This window comes from Phaseolus vulgaris, chromosome 7, assembly GCF_051622355.1.
Source record: "Phaseolus vulgaris cultivar YP4 chromosome 7, ASM5162235v1, whole genome shotgun sequence".
NCBI classification, from domain to species: domain Eukaryota; kingdom Viridiplantae; phylum Streptophyta; class Magnoliopsida; order Fabales; family Fabaceae; genus Phaseolus; species Phaseolus vulgaris.
In genome coordinates, this window is record NC_143504.1 from 49,061,098 (window position 1) to 49,079,743 (window position 18,646).

General features: G+C 32.7%; 1 protein-coding gene across 1 annotated transcript; it reads left to right on the plus strand.

Moving 5' to 3' along the window:
* The first annotated feature begins 14,448 nt into the window (after positions 1-14,448).
* On the plus strand, positions 14,449-17,869 carry TRM5 (zinc finger CCCH domain protein). Its single transcript, XM_068636669.2, has 4 exons — positions 14,449-14,842; positions 14,922-16,094; positions 16,277-16,469; positions 17,104-17,869. Exons 1-4 carry the CDS (start codon positions 14,699-14,701, stop codon positions 17,673-17,675), a joined length of 2,082 nt encoding a protein of 693 aa, XP_068492770.2. The 5' UTR covers positions 14,449-14,698; the 3' UTR covers positions 17,676-17,869.
* Positions 17,870-18,646: the final 777 nt, after the last annotated feature.

Genomic DNA, 18,646 nt, shown 5'->3' on the forward strand with positions numbered 1-18,646 from the left:
ATAGCTTGCTTGCTATTAAACAATTTTTATTTCACCATAAGATGAATGTCTCTTTTCTGAATCAAGATAGTGAATTTTTAATTGTTGTATAAAAGAGGAGAGAGGGAAAGGCAGGGTTGTAGGTTGGTTGCAAAAGAGGTGAATGAATAAAAATGAATAGAACAAAAATGGAGAAGCATATATAGTAGATAAAAGAAAGAGAGAATCCATGTGGGTGGGGAGGGAATAACAGTGTTGGAAGTGGTCCAACTACTGAGCCCAAGATAGAGGAATCACAATCACATCTTCTCTTCATCATCATCATTCATTTGTCATTCCTATATCCTTTTCTCCCAATAACCTTTTCTACAATATTAATATCATATTCTTAACATCTATGTATTAATAAGATACACCCACACCCCCTACCTCTTCAATGCATATTCCTTTAACAAAATCAAACACTTTAATGTGGATTAGCATATCATACCAATGTTTTAAACATTCATGAACCATGAAAATAACACTTTTTTAATATCTTATTCTTTTAATTTTATTCAAAATATAAAACTATAAGTAAATTTCATTGTAAAACAAGAAGAGAGATTTAGAAGTTTTTCTAATCTATAATCAACTTTAAATACGAAAAGAATGTATTCAAAAGAGTGCTACTGCCCCCTTTTCAAAATCAATTTTTTTAGTTATTTAGGTACTCCCCGACATCTTGATTAAATCAGAATTTGAGTTCTCATGATAAATAATTTTGTAGAAATTATGATTGAAAACTAACAATTAAACTTCTAGTTAATTTGTATGTTCTGGTTTATCTTCATTGATTCATTGAAACATAGAAGTAGAAATTACGAATTGTTTCATTTCATTCTCACAAATTTGCTGTGCGAAAAATTATTCCTTTAAACAATCAGATGGAATCAATTTTCTTAAAGGAAAATATAATTTTGACGCTCACCTTTTTCTCTGGCTTCTACTATACAACCCATTTAATGATAAAATATTATATTTAATTAATAAAAATAACATTAAAAAATAAAATAATAATATTATCGATTGTCAGAGATGGAAATGTGAGAAAAATACCAGTATCAAAGTATCATTGTCTCAATGGAATAAATTTTTGTAAAGGAAAATATAAATTTGACACTCATCTTTTTCTTCCACTTTTACTTTACAATTCTTTTAATAATAAATTATATTCCATTAATAAAAATAAATAAAATTTTAAAATAAAATATTATTATTATTAATTGTTAAGTGGGGCTGTGAACAAAATACCAGTAGTATCATTGTCCTCTCTTAAAATCACTCCACCCAATAATACATGCAAATGTAAGCGTATTTCATGTATAGACTATAATAATAAACGATTAAACCTATAATGAATTATTAAAATAGTGTTTTTCTTCAACTAGTCTTGCATTCACTTTTTGACCAACTTTAAAATTTATTTAATCATCCTAAAATTGTTTGATAAAGGAATTTGTAAAAAGAAGTCATATTATGTATCTTACAAGAAATTTCTCACATTTTATAAAAAAAAATCTGTGAATATTTTGTGATACTTTATGAAATCTGTAAAAAAAAATCATTTCTTACTGGTTTTTAGATAAAATTTACATGAAAAATCTCACAAAATATTAAATATTATAGTAATATATAAGAAATGTTTATATAGAGTTTTTCGAGCAATAAGTCCTTTTAAAATGAGCTCAAGTGAGAGAATAAAAAAGAAAAGAGAAAAAAAAAACAGAAATAAATTAGGGAATTACAGGGTTATTTAGTTTGAGCAATATTCGAGTTAAATGCTATTTTAATCTCTCTAACATATAAAGTGTTATCATGTCCGAAAAAAAAACTCAGTAGATTTTATACTAAAGTGAGTGAAAATTATGCCTTCAGAAACATCTTTTGAATAAGAATTACAATATTTTATATTTGTGTGCTTGACATGATTTGGGATCCCCAAAGACAAGTTTAAGCAGTGGCAAAAAAAGTTGATTAACTGAAATCATGATTTAGAAATTATAATGGAAAATGCAGGTTGAAAAATCCTTTTTGGCACCTCAAGAAAAGTGGAATGGGAAGAATTATTTTGAAAAGCAGGGAAATGTGTGCATTGGAAGAGGGTGCGTGAAACAGAACATGGGAGTTTGATGATTGGGAAGTGAGCTCTCTTAGCAGTTACCACATTCATATAACTAAGGCATGGGAAATTGAGGATGATGGGGACCCCTCATTCTTTCTCCCTTCACTTCACACTTGGAACCACTCTTGTATCTTTTTATTTTTCAACCCTTTTTTCCCCTTTTGTGTTAAGTGGTGTAACACTCCAGTGACAGATATTTTATACCAGCACGCGAGGGCATTACTTTGGCTAAAACAGATTTATGTTAGAGAGTCACGCGTATCATTTGCAGGGTAACTCTCAGTCTGTGACTCCAATTCTGCATATCTTCATACCATAAGTCTGATAATAAAATGGTCTTTCAATGAGATTTCCGTTACTGTGAAGATCCATTTCAAATGAATGTGCTTTTGAAAATGCCAAAAGTGAACCAGAAGGGCTACACATATTAATACCATATTATAATAATAAGAGAAAGACAGACACTTGATGTCTTTCTACAATGTTTTATGAATATGAATAGAACAATGCAATTTAGTGTTTTGTTACTGTGAACCATAAATGTAACCAATAAGGGTGAAGGTCTGAAAGATAGGGGAACTTATATATATAGAGTCACATGGATCAATCAGAAAAGTTGTAATAGGACAAACCACATGGGATGGCAGCTTGACCACATTTACTTATTATAATAATAGTAATATTATTAATAATAGCACCACTTTCACTTATCTTTATCAATGTTTTAACACCATCTCTAATCATAACTTAGACAAGGCTTCTTCTTCCTTTCACCAAATAATATTTTTAAAATATGTATAAAGTTTCTCTTCTGTGCAAACAGCGACCAACATCTCTAAATTTGATTTGCTAAAAACTGCGTATACATAAAAACTGGAGTGAATATATGCATATCTATACTTCTTTTTTCTTTTGCTTTCCTCAATGAATTCAAATACAACTTTTTCACAGCAAACAAAACCATAGGTGCTCAAATTGAGGACTTGGTATCTCGTGCTTTATACATATAGGTTTGCCAACTATTATTGATGTGCGCAATTTTCCTCTTCCCAAACAGGAATCCTATTTGCACAACATTTGTTCATCAATTTTAGATTTTACTAGAATAACAACATGTTATCATAACATTCTAGATTGCATCATTTTTACTGAATTTTTTAAAATATGTTATATTAATGTTGGTAGATACAAGATATTGATTAAGAAATAGTTGAAACCCTCCAAAAACTGAAGCTAGTTAGATGAGAACTTGTATGATTGCTCTGGAACAATAAGAAAGCAAATAAAAAACTCAGTACTGATACAATTGTGGGAAAGTAAGTTAGGCCATTATTGAATTTATTTTGTCCAAAATGTTGGAGTTGGGTACAAGACTACTCAATGGAGTCTCCACTCTGGAGTTCAGAACATAATTTATTTTTCAGAAATGAAATTGAATTTGAGAAGCAGTATCAGGACTTGAACTATCACTTTCTAGTTGTAGCTGGATCAATTGTTATGAATAGGGCACAGGTCATAATTGTGATGAGGACAGCAGTGAAATAACTCATCCCACTTCACTTGGTTTTAATTGGATCACTCTCTCATCTCCTAACTTCATTCAATGGCCTGTACCACACCATCTCAAACCATTATTCCTTATATTTTTTTTCTCCACCTATGTTAAGGTAGTATGAAACTTATTCCAATTAATCAAACATGTGTTCTGATAAAAAAAGAGTGTTTATCTAGAGTTCAGAGAGACATGATCAGAGCATTTGAATGTAAAAAAGTGGAAGCATCTCAACTTTTGTAAATGACTTACTTTCGATAGATGAGTTTATGAAATGGTAGAGTATGAATAATGTGTTAGTTAAAATGTAGTAATTGTTAGTGGTAACTTTGAATTTGATTGGAGTTAGAATGATATAGATTTGGTAATGGAGAGAGAGATAAAAACATAGAGGTAGTAAGAATGTCTTAAATACTAGTAGTTGTTAAACAGATTTTAGCAGTGTCTGCATTAGTTGGAGGTAGACATCTGTGTCCTATCACGGTCTAGGCTTCCATAAAAGCCAGTTTAATTTAATTCATTTTTTTTTTTTTTGTTAAAAAGAATTGGCCTGAGTTGGGGGGAGCATCATTTCTATTATGCAAAATGAGGTGTCTAGTTTCAATATTATTTCTATCGTTTTATAGAAAATGTAAAGATGTCACTTTCCCATTGCTTTAAATGGGTGAGTTAGGGAACCTGCAATTCAATGTCATGGAATTATTGATCTCGCATTTATAAGCATGGTTCACAATATGCCAAGTGTCTACTAATTCTACATAAAACATACGCACACTACTATTATTTATTTTATTTTATTTTATTCATCACAATTATCTGAATTAACAATGTCACAAATTAAGAAACATGTGATTCATTTTATTTCTACTTTGTAACAACTTATATATTATTAAGACTTTCTATGAAATATACATTTAGTAATAATTCCAAACTCGATAGCGGATAATATGATAAATCAACACACTATTGTTATAATAGATTTTTAAATAACTCTAATATCATATTAAGAACAGAATAAATCTAACTTTAACTTTATAAAATAAGTTTATGATGTAAAGTTTACACTCACCTATATATTATGAAAAATTATTATTTTCAGTCGATATATAATCGCTAACCATTTTATTTAACATAAAAAAAACACCATTAATGAGCTAAGAGAAATTTCACACATAAAATTTTTCTTAATTCTTTTAGTGTAATTTCCTTCTCTTTTCAATTTCTTTTATGTGTGTAGTTGACATCCAATTTTCTAATATAGTTTATTTTTAATTTATTTATAGGTCAACTTGTTGTTCCCAATTTATTTACCCTAATTGGTTAGACAAACATAAACCATAAACCTGAATAGTTACAAGTATTAAGCTTTCACAAGGATTGAATTAAAAATTATCTGTTACGAAAGTGGACTTTAAGCCTAACTCAACCCCATAAAACCAGCTCAATGAGGTGAGGATTGCACCCACTTATATACAATGAAAGGTACTCATCTCTAGTCGATGTAGGATCTCCAACATTATCCTTAATCAATCATAAAAAATTTAAAAGCTCGTATATTCAATAGTGCAAGGATCTAGAAAATAGTTTTAGAGTAGAATTGATATCTTTTAAATGATACCTAAATATTTTATTATAAAGTAAAAAGAGTATATAAATAGAAAATTCAGTTATTCAAGTTTCAGATTAAAAGAATCATCATCTCTCTAAAACTTATTTTTTCCCTTCCTCTACCATCTCTCTATCATTTTGATCTCCTCACTCATCAGATTGACAATCGGAGTCCGCCATTAGACTCCTAACAACAAAGACTACAAGGCTGATCAAAATCTTAGACAAAGTAAATTCTTTTTTATCCTTTTCCTTTGAGTCAGTTTTGATATGATTAGGTTTGTCTTTAGTATAGGTCTTTGCATGTGACACTATTAGCTTCAGGATTAGTCCCTGTTATCTCAGAGTCCTAGTGATTTAGTTAGATGTTTTATCATGACTTTCTGGTGTAGGTTAAAGTGTCATTGGGCTTTTTAGAAGTTGAAACTCTTAGTGAACACTTGCTACTCAAGTAAGGGAGAATAGTTTAATTTTTAATAAAACCCTAGGTTAGAGGACCTGGATGTGGGGGTGACGTGATCACCAATCTCAAATTTTCTTGCAGGATTGTTTGGTTTTGAGTAAAGTAGTGTTTTGATTGAACTTAAATTTAAATAGTTGATTTTGTATATTTTGTATAGTATATGTTTTTTTATGAGAATAAGTATCCAATGTGTTTTGTTTGGAATTAAAAGTGTTGAATGCTAGTATGAGTGAATTGAATTGTATTAAGATATAATTGATATGTGCACGAAATCCTAATTTTTAATTGTTTGTTTATGAATAATTTTGATTTATACATGTTAAATATATACAGGGTATTATGGATTTAAAGAGTAACTACCAAATTATAGCAAGGAATTGCTTCTTTGGTTTGATATACTTGAATATACACTAATTTGAATGAAAACTTTGGATGAAAATGTGTAATATATGGTTTCAACATATCTCGCTCAAGCGAGACAATTCTCACTTAGGCGAGAATAGAGTGAAAAATAGGGTACTCTCAGGTCTGTTTTCGCTCAAGGGATAAGAAATCTCGCTTAGGCAAAACCCATTTTCACCCAAGGGAAAGGAAATCGCGCTTAAGCGGAAATGGGATAAAAAATGAGGTGCTCTCAGGTTGATTTTCACTAAAGCGAGAGGATTTAAACGTAAGCGAGACTCATTCTCGCTCAAGCAAGATTACTTTCGCTCAAACTAAAAAAAAAACTTAAATTTTTTATTTTTGCCTATGAAATTCGAGTTTATTATATTTGTATTGTTCCTGAGTACAAATTTTATTTTTATTTAATTACGTGATTAAAAGTAAGTATTTATGCATTTATGTGAAATTTGTGATATATATTGAATTTTTTAGAAATTTAAACTTTGATGTGATTTAATGGTGTATTGACATGTTAAATGCAGTATGCAATGATGTGAAATGTGATCGAGACATAGTATTGCCAGGAAAGAAAATACCATGTTGAGATTTTTAGGGTAGTATATTGATTTGTGATGTACTTTGAAAATGGATGATCCTGACTCTACTGGTATCTTGGAATCACATAGATCAAAAGTACGAGGTAATGAGAGTCGAATGAGGTTCATATGATTCTGTCTGTGATGTAAATTAGAACCTTTTTTATCATATGAATTAACCCTGTCATAGGAAGAGGTTGAACTTGAGATATTTTTATTCACATGGTTGTGTGGATTCACATTGGGTAGTATGGCAGGTGCATGTCTATGAGTTCTAATTTCAATACATTGGTCTTTCGGAAGTAGAGTCAAGTGTCTATGTGTTGTGGGTTAGTAGAAGTCTGACATGAGAAAGATGAATTATGAATTTTATAGACACTTGATTTCTTTGTGAAAATACATGAGGTTGATGCATTCATGCTTGTTAAGTTAAGTTTTTTTTTTATATTTGAAATTTAAAAAATAGCTAGCTTACCCTGTTGTTTCCTTTGTGTTTTTTTTTTATATGTGATTATCGAGTATTTACACGAGAGCATATAATTCTACAGGCAGAAAATGTTTAATTTTTTTGAATATTTTGTTTTAATATGTGCACATATTAAAATCCTTATGAAGAGGGATATATTTTGAAATACTATATGTTTCCATTGTGTTTTATTTTTCTTATATGTAATTATCGTATATTTACACGGGAGCATATGATGCTACCACAGTGAGTAAAGAAAATGTTTAATTTTCTATAATATTTTGTTTTGAAATGCTTATATATTAAAATTCTTATGAAGAATGATATATTTTGAAATATTATATGTTTCCTTTTTCTTATAGGAGAATGTCGTGTATTTACACTAGAGCATATGATGCTAGAGGTCAGAGAACTCCACAATAAGCAGAGAAAATGTTTAATTCTCTTGAATATTTTGTTTTGAAATGTGTATATATTAAAATCCCTATAAAAATGGATATATTTCGAAATATTATATGATTAATATGTATACACATGTAAATATTTATTTGATAATATTTTATACATATTATGATTCTATATGTGAAAAATATAAGAATGTAAATACTTTAATAAAGAATCTCAAAACAATAATCACTTCAAATTCATACAATTTAGACTTACATATATTTTATGCTTACAATATTTAACTTATTTTTGTTTTAAGTACTTAGTGAATTTGTCTTTCAAGTAATAAATTAAAAAAATTGGTTTGTATGTTATGATGTGAATACTCACTTTTAGAGTCACTTAAGTTTTTTTCTAAATATAGTAAATTTTCATAAATTTACTAAGATATTTATAGTATTTTTTTCATTTATATATATATATATTAACTAATTAAAGATTAGGTAAATGATACAAATAAGAAAAGAGTAATTACTATTTTCTTAAATCTTGTGAGATAAATAAAAACTAAAATCTTAATAAAAAAAACTAACACTTAAAAAGAGATTAAGAGAGTATCACTCATTGATAAAGAGACACTAAATTTGATATTTATATTTTGAATTTTATCGAATATTATATAGGTTTCATAGGCTTGTTAGAGATAAATCCTACTTGATATTTAGTATTTATGCTGCAATTTATAAATACAAAATAATCATGTTTTTTTTTGTTATAAAAGGGTTTACAACTATTGTGCCTTTGTATTTTATTATAGTTCTTGTACTTATAAAGAAAGAAAGAAAGTTATCATTTAGATGGAAACAAATTGTTAATATAAAAAGTTGTAAAATAAAACTGTAAAACCAATCAAAACGGAACTGTTAAAATGAGTTTAGTTTAATTAAGATATTTTTATGTTTTAAAAGAAACCAACACATATGATTCTTATGTTTGATTACAATGTATTATTCTAAAAAAATCAAAATCAAATCAAATTGCATTAGGAATATTTTTACTATTGTTTTGTTTGAGTGGATTGTACTACCAAATATTTTGAAGTTATTGTATAAAATCTCATACCTCCATAACTTTTGAAACTCTCATTTTAAGTCATTTATGTGTTCCTCCTACTTAAAGCATGTGAAGTGTAACTTCTTGCTCCCACGTGTTCCTTTTAGCTGACCACTCTTCTACTCATTGAATTGAATTAATACAAACATGAAAAATTTTAGAGTTTTTGATCATGATGGGTTATTTTTTTTGTTTTTTATCAAATTAGAGTCCGTTTAAAAAAAAATTACAAATTTAGGCAAGTCATGCCAATTCGGCACGACTTCATATGCACAAATTGTCTCAATTAGACATGGCTTCTGGCATGTCATACTAAAGTCGTGCCAACTTGGCACGACTTCTGCCTTGTCATACTGAAGTCGTACCAACTTGACACGACTTTCCAAATACTATAAATTTTCATTTATCTATTTATTTCCAAATTCAATTCATTTTTTAATTAATCAAATAATCAAGTTATTGTATTACATTACCGTCAAACATGATCCATACACGATTATCTAATTTTTTGTTCCTTAAAACTAACACTCTTAGAAAATTATGTATCAAATTAATTTTTAACATTACATAACTTACTACCCAATATATAAACAATAAAATTTTTAAAAAAATGACTTGGCAGAAGTCGTTCCAATTTGGCACGACTTTAGTATGACATGACAGAAGTCGTGTCTAATTGGGACAATTTGTGCATATGAAGTCGTGCCGAATTGGCACGATTTGCCTAAATTTGTAATTTTTTTTAAACGGATCCCGTTTTAGTAAAAAGCAAAAAAAAATAACTTCATCATGGTCAAAAACCCAAATTTCTAAATGCAAAACACTCTTTAAATCTAAAATAAGCAAAACATATTAAAAAAATTCAATAGTAAAAAATCTAAAAGGAGCCAAGCCACAAATTCATACAAACATAATAATATCAAGACTAATCAATATTATTTATGAACTACTTAAATAATGTCATTCCTTTAAAAGCTACTCAACAAAAAAGTAATATATACTTCAAATACAAAACCTATAATTTATTCTTAAAGTTTTAAAGGAGTCCCAAGAATACCTTTCAGAAGTTCACGACTTCAAGTACATAAAAATGCTAATCTGCCATTTTTTCTGACAAAATAAGAAGAAACTCTGAAATCGCACAAACTTCTTTAATAGTGATTCTCTGATAAGAAGATAAAAGAAGGGAAGGAGATGAAGAAATGCTTAAAAAAGCATAAAATAATTTAGTTGTGTATACTTTCTAAAACGTGAGAGTGCTCATACAAAGTGGCTCCTCTGCAGCTTTGGAAGTGTGATCGCTTCATTGACCGTTTTTCTTGCTTGAAGTTTGGAAGAGAGATTTGCAGCAACAATTTTAAGAAAGAAGCAAAAAGAAAATATAGAAAGAAGAAGCGGTGAGATGAGAACGTGGGTACTGAACAGCGCAATTGCCATAAGCATAACATGATGATGTTTGGTTTAAAACAGAACATTAATTTATGGCCTACATACAGGACTGCGGCATGTCCATTTTTGCCTTGGAACCCAAAGAGTAAATACAATTAAACTTTACTAAATCCATTTTCATAAGTTCTTCATAGCTTCTTTTAGACCAAATATTCAGAACAAGAATCATTTAAAATACCGCATAACTACTGATATGTTTAATCACCAAATGATAACAACTAAATGTTATAATCATATTAAAATTATAAATGGTTAAGACTTTTATTATTTATATAAGTTATCCAACTATTTTCTTTCTTACAAAATATAGTTTAAGGTTAATATATTGTGTGGAGAATTCATTTTTAATTAATGAGACATAATGATCAAAGAATCTTGGTAATTGATCTATTGAGTATATTCACTGATGGACATTCCAATGTCTTGAGATTTATTTCTCTTAGAAGAATATGAAGTTCAACCAAGAAATTTGAAGATTGTCTTTTCAATGTATCTTGAAAATCTGACCAACATTAAATATCAATTATCTCTTTACGTGAAACTTCTATCTCATTCTCTATATAAAGTGAACCTCTGAAGAAGAGAAAACAAACAAGGGAGAAGAGCAACATAGAGAGTAAATGAGAGAATAGATATCCACTATAGTGTGAGATTAGAAATCCTAATGAGATGCTAGAGAGACATTGTATTTCATTCTTATTGGGTGAGATTAAGTATTATCCTCATAGAGTGAGAGAAACTAATATTGTAATCCTAGTGGATTTTACTTCTCAAGTTGAGGAGGTTTTCCAATGTGAAAAAATTTCGATGTCATTATTCTATCTTACTCTATTCTCTTTTATCTGCTTATTGCTTCCACAAGTGTCTATCTCGTATCTACACCAGAGGATAATTAATTTTGATTTTGCTAACACTGGTATTAGAGCTTGGTTTTTGATACAAGATGGAACTGGTCCGACATGTTGACCAAGACAATTTCAGTTAAGAAACTAATAGATTGTTGTAGGGGAGTTGGATCCTTCTCTATATAAAGGAAACTTGTGAGGAAGAGATAAACAAGCAAGGGAGAAGAGCAACATAGAGAGTAAATGAGAGAATAGATATCCACCATAGTGTGAGATTAGAAATCCTAATGAGATGCTAGAAAGACATTGTATTTCATTTTTATTGGGTGAGATTAAGTGTTATCCTCATAGATTGAGAGAAATTAATATTGTAATCTTAATGGATTTTACTTCTCAAGTTGAGGAGCTTTTCCAATGTGAAAAAAATTCGATGTGATTATTCTATCTTACTTTATTTTCTTTTATCTGCTTATTGCTTCCACAAGTGTCCATCTTGTATCTACAACAATTAAGGATAATTAATTGTGATTTTGCTAACAGTGGTATTAGAGTTTGGTTTTTGATACAAGATGGAACTTATCCAACATGTTGACCAAGACAATTTCAGTTAAGAAACTAATAGTTGTTGTAGGGGAGCTAGATCCTTCTCTATATAAAGGAAACTTGTGAGGAAGAGAAAAGGAGAAGAGCAACATAGAGTAAATGAGATAATAGATATCAACTGCAGTGTGTGATTAGAAATCTGAGTGAGATGTTAGAGAGACTTTGAATTTCATCATTCTTGGATGAGATTAAGTGTTATCCTACAGGGTGAGACAAACAAATATTGTAATCTTACTTTTATAGTGGAGACATTTTCTATTATAGGTTTCATGGGTTTTACTTTTGGAGGATTTCCCACGTGAAAAATTCTCAATATCATTATTCTATCTTGCTCTATTTTCTTTTGTCTGCTTATTGTTTTCGCAAGTGCTCATTTTGTATCTAGACCAAGAAAGAAAAATTAATTCTGATTTTCCCAACAGTAGTTTTAGAGCTTGGTTTTTACTCATGACAACTGGAATGACATATTGACCAAGACAATTTCAGTTAAGAAGTTAATAGACTGTTATAGGGAAACTGAATCCTTCTCCATATAAAGAGAACTTGTGATGAAGAGAAAAACAAGAAAGGGAGAAGAGCAACATAGAGTAAATGAGATCATAGATATCAACTGCAGTGTGAGATTAAAAATCTTAGCAATATGCTAGAGAGAGTTTATATTTCATCATTCTTAGGTGAGATTAAGTGTTATGAGTGAAATAAAGAAATATTGTAATCCTACTTTCATAACGAAAACATCTTCTGGACTAAGTCCCGTAGGTTACTTCTAAAGTTGAGGAGTATTTCAACCATGTTAAAAATTCTATGTAACATTATTCTATTTTCTATATTCTTTTATTTGTTTATTGCTTTCGCAAATGTCCATTACACAGAAGAAAAAAAATTAATTCTAATTTTTTAGTAATAGATTAATTTTGTTTTGTTATAACGTGATATGTACCTTCTAAGTCTCACATTATACAGCTAGTATATAACTATTTATACACCTAATATATATATATATATATATATATATATATATTTTTTATTTATTTTATTTTTTTTTTAATTTTTTTGTTATTTATATACTCTACTCTAATATTGACAAATTAATTTTCTCACCGACAATAATTTCATTTGTACTAAGAACATATCCAACCAAGATTTTCTAGTACCCAAATATCCTATTTAGTATGAATTAATAATTTCTACTGCATCTCTAACATTAGTCTAACTCCACTGTAAATTATAACTCTACCAAGTAATCCTTTTAAAATCAATAATATGATAATACACTTAAAATAGTGAATTTGTCCTGAATTTGACGTAAGACTTATAATAATAATAAAACTCACAACATATGTTGTGGTAAAACTAGTACAAATTAGTGCATTCAGAAGAGAACCAACATTTTTTTTATATAAAATAACATTCATCTAACTTTATTCTTACTATATATTAGAAGACTTTCATCATTTAATTTGTACTAAAAAACAAGAAGTATAAATATAGATTTCAAATTTATCAATTTAAATTTTTTATAGATTTTGATAGGATAAGTTTAATAAAGTACTTTTTAACCAAGTGAATAATATCACCTTATCACTAATTAAGGTTTTAACTATGTAGATAAGATCAACCTACATACCTGTTCACACATGTATTTGCTGATCTCAATCGACACCTACATAAATATTATTCACAATTGGTCATAAACAGAAGCTTCACTCTTTAATAGACACTATTAGACAAGTTACGAAAATTAATTGCTGGTAAATGGTTTAGAAAGAAATATTTAATGAGATTTGAATAAAATAATGTATAGATATTCTGGGATTATTGAAGCTTTGTTGGTTCGATGCAATGTCATTATAGATTTTGACTGAAACTGGGATGGTAGGGTGAGTTTGGTGGAATAAAATTGAAATGAGAGTTTTGTTAATTAGGTCGATGCGTAACAGACGTTGGATTGAGCAATGAAGAATTGAATGGGTTAGAAGTGGTTGGGGAGCATAGGGAAGAGAAAGAGGCGATGAAGTTGGAATTGAAAGAGAGTCTTTGGTCGAAAGGCGCAAAAAACAAGGGAGTTGGCACCTGACACGCAGGCAGAGAGCATTGCCCACGGTGGCTATGGTGCAGTGCAGGCGCTTCCTTACAGTAAAAAGCCTCCACTATCTAACTGTAAAAAAAAAACTCTATCTCCTCACTTTTCTCTCTTATGCTTACCTTATTTATACAATCACATTTAACTATTAACCATCAACTCATAACAGTCAAAATATTTTTTTTCACCTTTTTTATAAATACTTGGTTAAATTAACTTGTTTTTTTCTAATAGGGACAAACATAAAATTCCATGGAAACTGTTTAGATCTTTTCTCTGCTGTAGGATCCCTAACTAAGTTATTTTACATACCTTCTTTAAGGTTATCCTATTATCATTGATGGAAGATTTATTATCATCATTAAGTTTTCTAATATTAATATGATTTTAAAAAATGAAAATATTGTTACAACATGCATATAATCTTTATTTTTGCATATTTGTTTAAACTTTATTTTGAGATACTTAGAGCACATCGGATGAATGAATGATCCAAGATAAGAGTAAAGTGAATGGTAGAATTTTGTTTGTGTAATAGATAAACCTAGTCGTGTTAAATAATTTGATAACTAATTTTTGAATTAAATAATAATGAGTAAATTAGAAACCTTAAATGTTGATTTGTTTAAATTTCAAACCTATTGACAAAATAATATAATTTGAGAGTTGAAGAGGATGTCCGAATGAAAAAAAAAAAAAAGAGCGAAGGACACGGTAGTGATTTTGGATAAAGTGAAAGGACAAAAATAGGCTTATGTCCTGTTCGTTGGCGTTTAATTGTGGAGAGCCCGTTTTATAGAGCAGAAAAGCGGGAGGAAGGGGATGTGTGATGAAAAGCCATTCCATCTCATGAAGATGAGAGTAGAGAGACAGTGGTCGGAGTGGTAGCCAAAAATTAAACATGGACCAAGTTTCACAATCAACCAAAGGCCACACCTATAGAGAGTGACATAGCAGAGTCACACCCAAGCCAAAACACTGACTGAACCAAGTAAAAGAAAAAAAAATGACGACGGGAATAGTACGCGACCAGAACCTGGAGAAACACATTCACAAGCAGATGGGGTGCATGGCGGGTTTTCTTCAGATCTTCGATCGCAACCAGATACTCACGGGAAAACGCATCTACTCCCACAAACGCCTCCCTCCGGTAACGCCTCTCACTCCCCACCACACCTTCATCTTTCACGCTACCCACAACCTAACCGTCTTTCTCTTCTCTTTCACAGGCCTCGCCGGAGCCCGACAAAGTCACTGCCTCACCTGCTCGTTCCGCGCAGTCGCCGGTCAGGGAGGTCGTCCAATCCGAACCAAGGGCGAGTTCTCCTGCGCTCCCCGTTCTGGAATTCAAGGAAGGCACACGGTCCTCGTGGAAGTTCTCGCGAGAGGCTCCTAGACTGTCTCTGGACAGCAGAGCCATGGTGGACGCGAAGGGAACGCTTCACCTTCACGCGCGCGAGATCCCCTCGGATAACGATGGAGATAAGCAGCGTCGTTCCACCAGCGTCATTGCGAAGCTCATGGGCCTGGAGCCCCTGCCCGATTCAGAGCCCAGGCCAGGGCCCGTAGCGAAGCTGCAGAGATCCGCGTCGGAGTCCAGAGTGTCCAGAGATCTGCCTCTGCCTCTGCCATTGCCACAGTGTCGTTTCATGGACTCAAACAATTTCCCAAGCGCGGTTCAGGTCAGCAATGTGGTCCTCGAGAATAATAACTCTGTCATAGATGCCCGATTGAGCAATGGCAGAGCCGCAGATCCACCCAGGCAGAGGACTAAGAAGAGTTTCTACGACTCGGCGGATTTCTTCCCCGAGCCCAAACACACCGCTTCGGTGTATGGAGAGATTGAAAGGAGATTGCGGATGCGAGGGATTAACGAGCCTTCTAAGGATCTCCACACTCTCAAACACATCCTCGAGGCCTTGCAGCTCAAGGGACTTTTGCATTCCAACAACAAACCCAACCAATCTCCCATTGTCGTTATGAAACCGGTCCGATCAGTGAACCGGACCGGGAACCATTCTCCTCCTCCTCCCCTCCGGTCAAGTCCTCGCCGGAGCCCTCGAGTTGGGAACGAGAGTCGGAGAATTGACCAAAATGAACGGGGTTCAATGAGTCAAAGCAGCAGAGCACTAAGCTCGAGTCCTAACCGTAGGAAGCAACAAAACGTGGAACCGCAGAGGAAAGTGAGCATTGATTCGAGAAGGGGGTCTGTGTCTGTGTCTCCAGTTCATTCTCCCAAGGCGAGTCCCAGAAGGAATGCAGGCAATCAGCAGGTGCCATATGGATCGCCTAGGATGAGAAGAAATGTTGACCGTAAGCTGAAAATTTTGGGTGGGGCAGAGGACGAATCTTCCACAGTTTCAGAGAACAGCTTCAGCACCTCATCATATCCCGATACAGAGGTAGAATACTATACTAAACCAGTCCAGTAGTAATAGGAACTGTTATGTTAGTGGTGTGGGTAATAGTAATAGTAATTTGTGTAGTATATACGTAAGTTTTTTAACGAGTTAATGAATTAATTAATTGGTGGTGTTTGTGGGATTGGTGGCAATTGGATTGAACTGTCCTGCATTTGGTGCAGAGGTACAGGTTGGAAGAGTACAAGGAAGGGAAAGATCTGCTGGATAGGTGTGATAAGCTGTTGAACAGCATAGCAGAAATAACAGCAGCCAACGAGTTGCAACCGAGTCCAGTATCAGTTCTGGACTCGTCGTTTGACAAGGACGACTGGTGTTCACCATCCCCGATAACCAAACGCTGCATTGATTACAAAGGTAAGTGGGAAGTGGGGACTGAGGGAGACGTTTCTTTACTAAACTTGCTGCTTAGCTTGTGCTGCAATTGGTTACAGAATGAAATTAGATTTTGTGGTGACGTATTATTTGTGTGTGCATATCCAAAGTTGGAGCATGTCATCATTTAGCATGTCTATTGTCTAAGGACCCTAACGGAACTTAATGAAAGTAAATATCTATAGTTTGTCTAGGCCTTTTACTTTTAAGCTGCTAGTGTTTTGTTTTTCCTTTGGTTTGTTTCCAACTACAAGTACGAGAACAGTGTATGCTTTGTCCTCTCCCTCTCCAAAAATCCCAACCAATGTGGACCAATCATTTGATCCCAGGGATGTTGACATGGCATCACTCAGTTGGCTCAGTCACTTACCTCAAAACTGCACTGCGGTGCGGTGCGGTGCGGTGCCTGTTTTTAATCGTACGATCACGTGGGATGGACTGACTCACCTCGCCTCTTCAACTCTCTCACCGTCCCAAAGAATCTTCCCAATTTTTTAACTCCACTATTTATCTAACATATACTATGTACACTTTTTTTTGTTTCATTTTTTTAAATACATCAATCCTGTGTTTATTAGTTAATGATGATAAGAAATGTGATGTAATTACATTGCAGATCAAGCGGCGGAGTCAGAAGATGATATGTGGAGTGCGGCTTTGTGCAGCAGCGAGGAGGCAGCGTCGGAGGATTGCGATTTCGTGTACGTATCCGAGATTCTTCGAGCCAGCAGTTACTTGCCGGAAGAGAGCGACATTTTCCTGTTACTGGAGAAGCAACAATGTCTCAAAGGAAAGGATACCTCAAAGGCTTCGACGCTGCAGAGGCGGTTGATTTTCGACACTCTCCAGGAGATCCTGGAGCGGAACCAACAGTTGCCGCCGTGGAAGGCGGTGTCGTGCGGCAAGCAGAGGCAGAAGATCTGGTCGGAGTTTCGGAGGATCCGTGAGAGAGAAGAATCGGAGTCGGAGGACTTGTTCAAGTTTATATGCGGAGTGTTGAAGAAAGACATGGGGGAGGAGATGCGTGGGTGGGGAGAATGGCCGGTGGAGATGGGAGATGTGGTGTTAGACATTGAACGTCTCGTGTTTAAAGATCTGGTTGGCGAAACCATTCGAGAACTCGCTTCGTTTTCTCCTCAATGTAACAACGACAAGCTACCCGCGCTTCGTAGGAAACTCCTCTTTTGAATTCCAATCACAAACCTAAAAAAAAAAAGTAAAAGAGTCGCACGCTTTGTTTAAATTTTTCGCGCGCTTGCATTTTCTTTTCCCTTTCTAGCTTCGTTTTTTTTATTTTATTTTACTTTTACTCTGTCAGTGACGAAATCAGGAATTTTAAATCTGAAATCTAGGCAAATCTGACCTTGGCTTTCTTCTCTAGAGATGAATGAATGGTTGGATTATTTTTTATTATAAGGTATGTTGTGCGGGCGAACTATTGAACATTGAAGGATAAGCATCATAAAACATAATGAATCAGGAGAGAAAAAGTTTTTGTTTATTCGCTCGCTTGTTACCAACGGCCGTGGAACACACCTAAAAACAATACCAATGGATATGAATTGTTCAACCTAAGTAAGCATGTGTGCTTGCTTATCGGGGAAGTTCTCTTACGATAACCTAATTAATAATTACTACATCTTTCTTACCCTTAATTTGGTCTTACAATTACAAAGCATGGTCCAAACGGTAGTGCAGCAGCGCCACGCTGCAATTTAATATTAGCGTGTGCAGCATCTTTGGACCGGACCTTTGGTTATGTTTTTTTTTTCTTACAAATTGGAAATCGCTTGCAACTCTACTGACAAACAAACTTTGCTTCATCTATCAACTCTTTGGATGAGACATTAATATATCGCAACAATTTGTTAACTTCTATTCATTAACTTTTGTTATTACACCACATTCACAAGTCTTCGCATATATAAATAAATACATAATAGAAATGGGGGGAAAATTGAAAGCTCAGTGAAATCATAGAAATGTCCATCGTATTGTATGAAATTCATCCCATTCCATTCCATTCATACACAGAATTTGCCTCTCCCTTTGCTAAACGTCTCACTCGCTCCTCCTATCCTATCTCCTGTTTAAAAACTCAACTTGGCACATATGTTTGATGACATTTTGATAATTCATGAAGTACCCACTATCTAATA

Excerpts from the sequence above, each read along its gene's own strand:
- TRM5 (XM_068636669.2), top strand. The coding sequence starts at position 14,699 with ATGACGACGGGAATAGTACGCGACCAGAACCTGGAGAAACACATTCAC. Across the intron at positions 14,843-14,921 it reads CCCACAAACGCCTCCCTCCG|GCCTCGCCGGAGCCCGACAA; the intron begins GTAACGCCTCTC and ends TCTCTTTCACAG. Across the intron at positions 16,470-17,103 it reads ACGCTGCATTGATTACAAAG|ATCAAGCGGCGGAGTCAGAA; the intron begins GTAAGTGGGAAG and ends ATTACATTGCAG.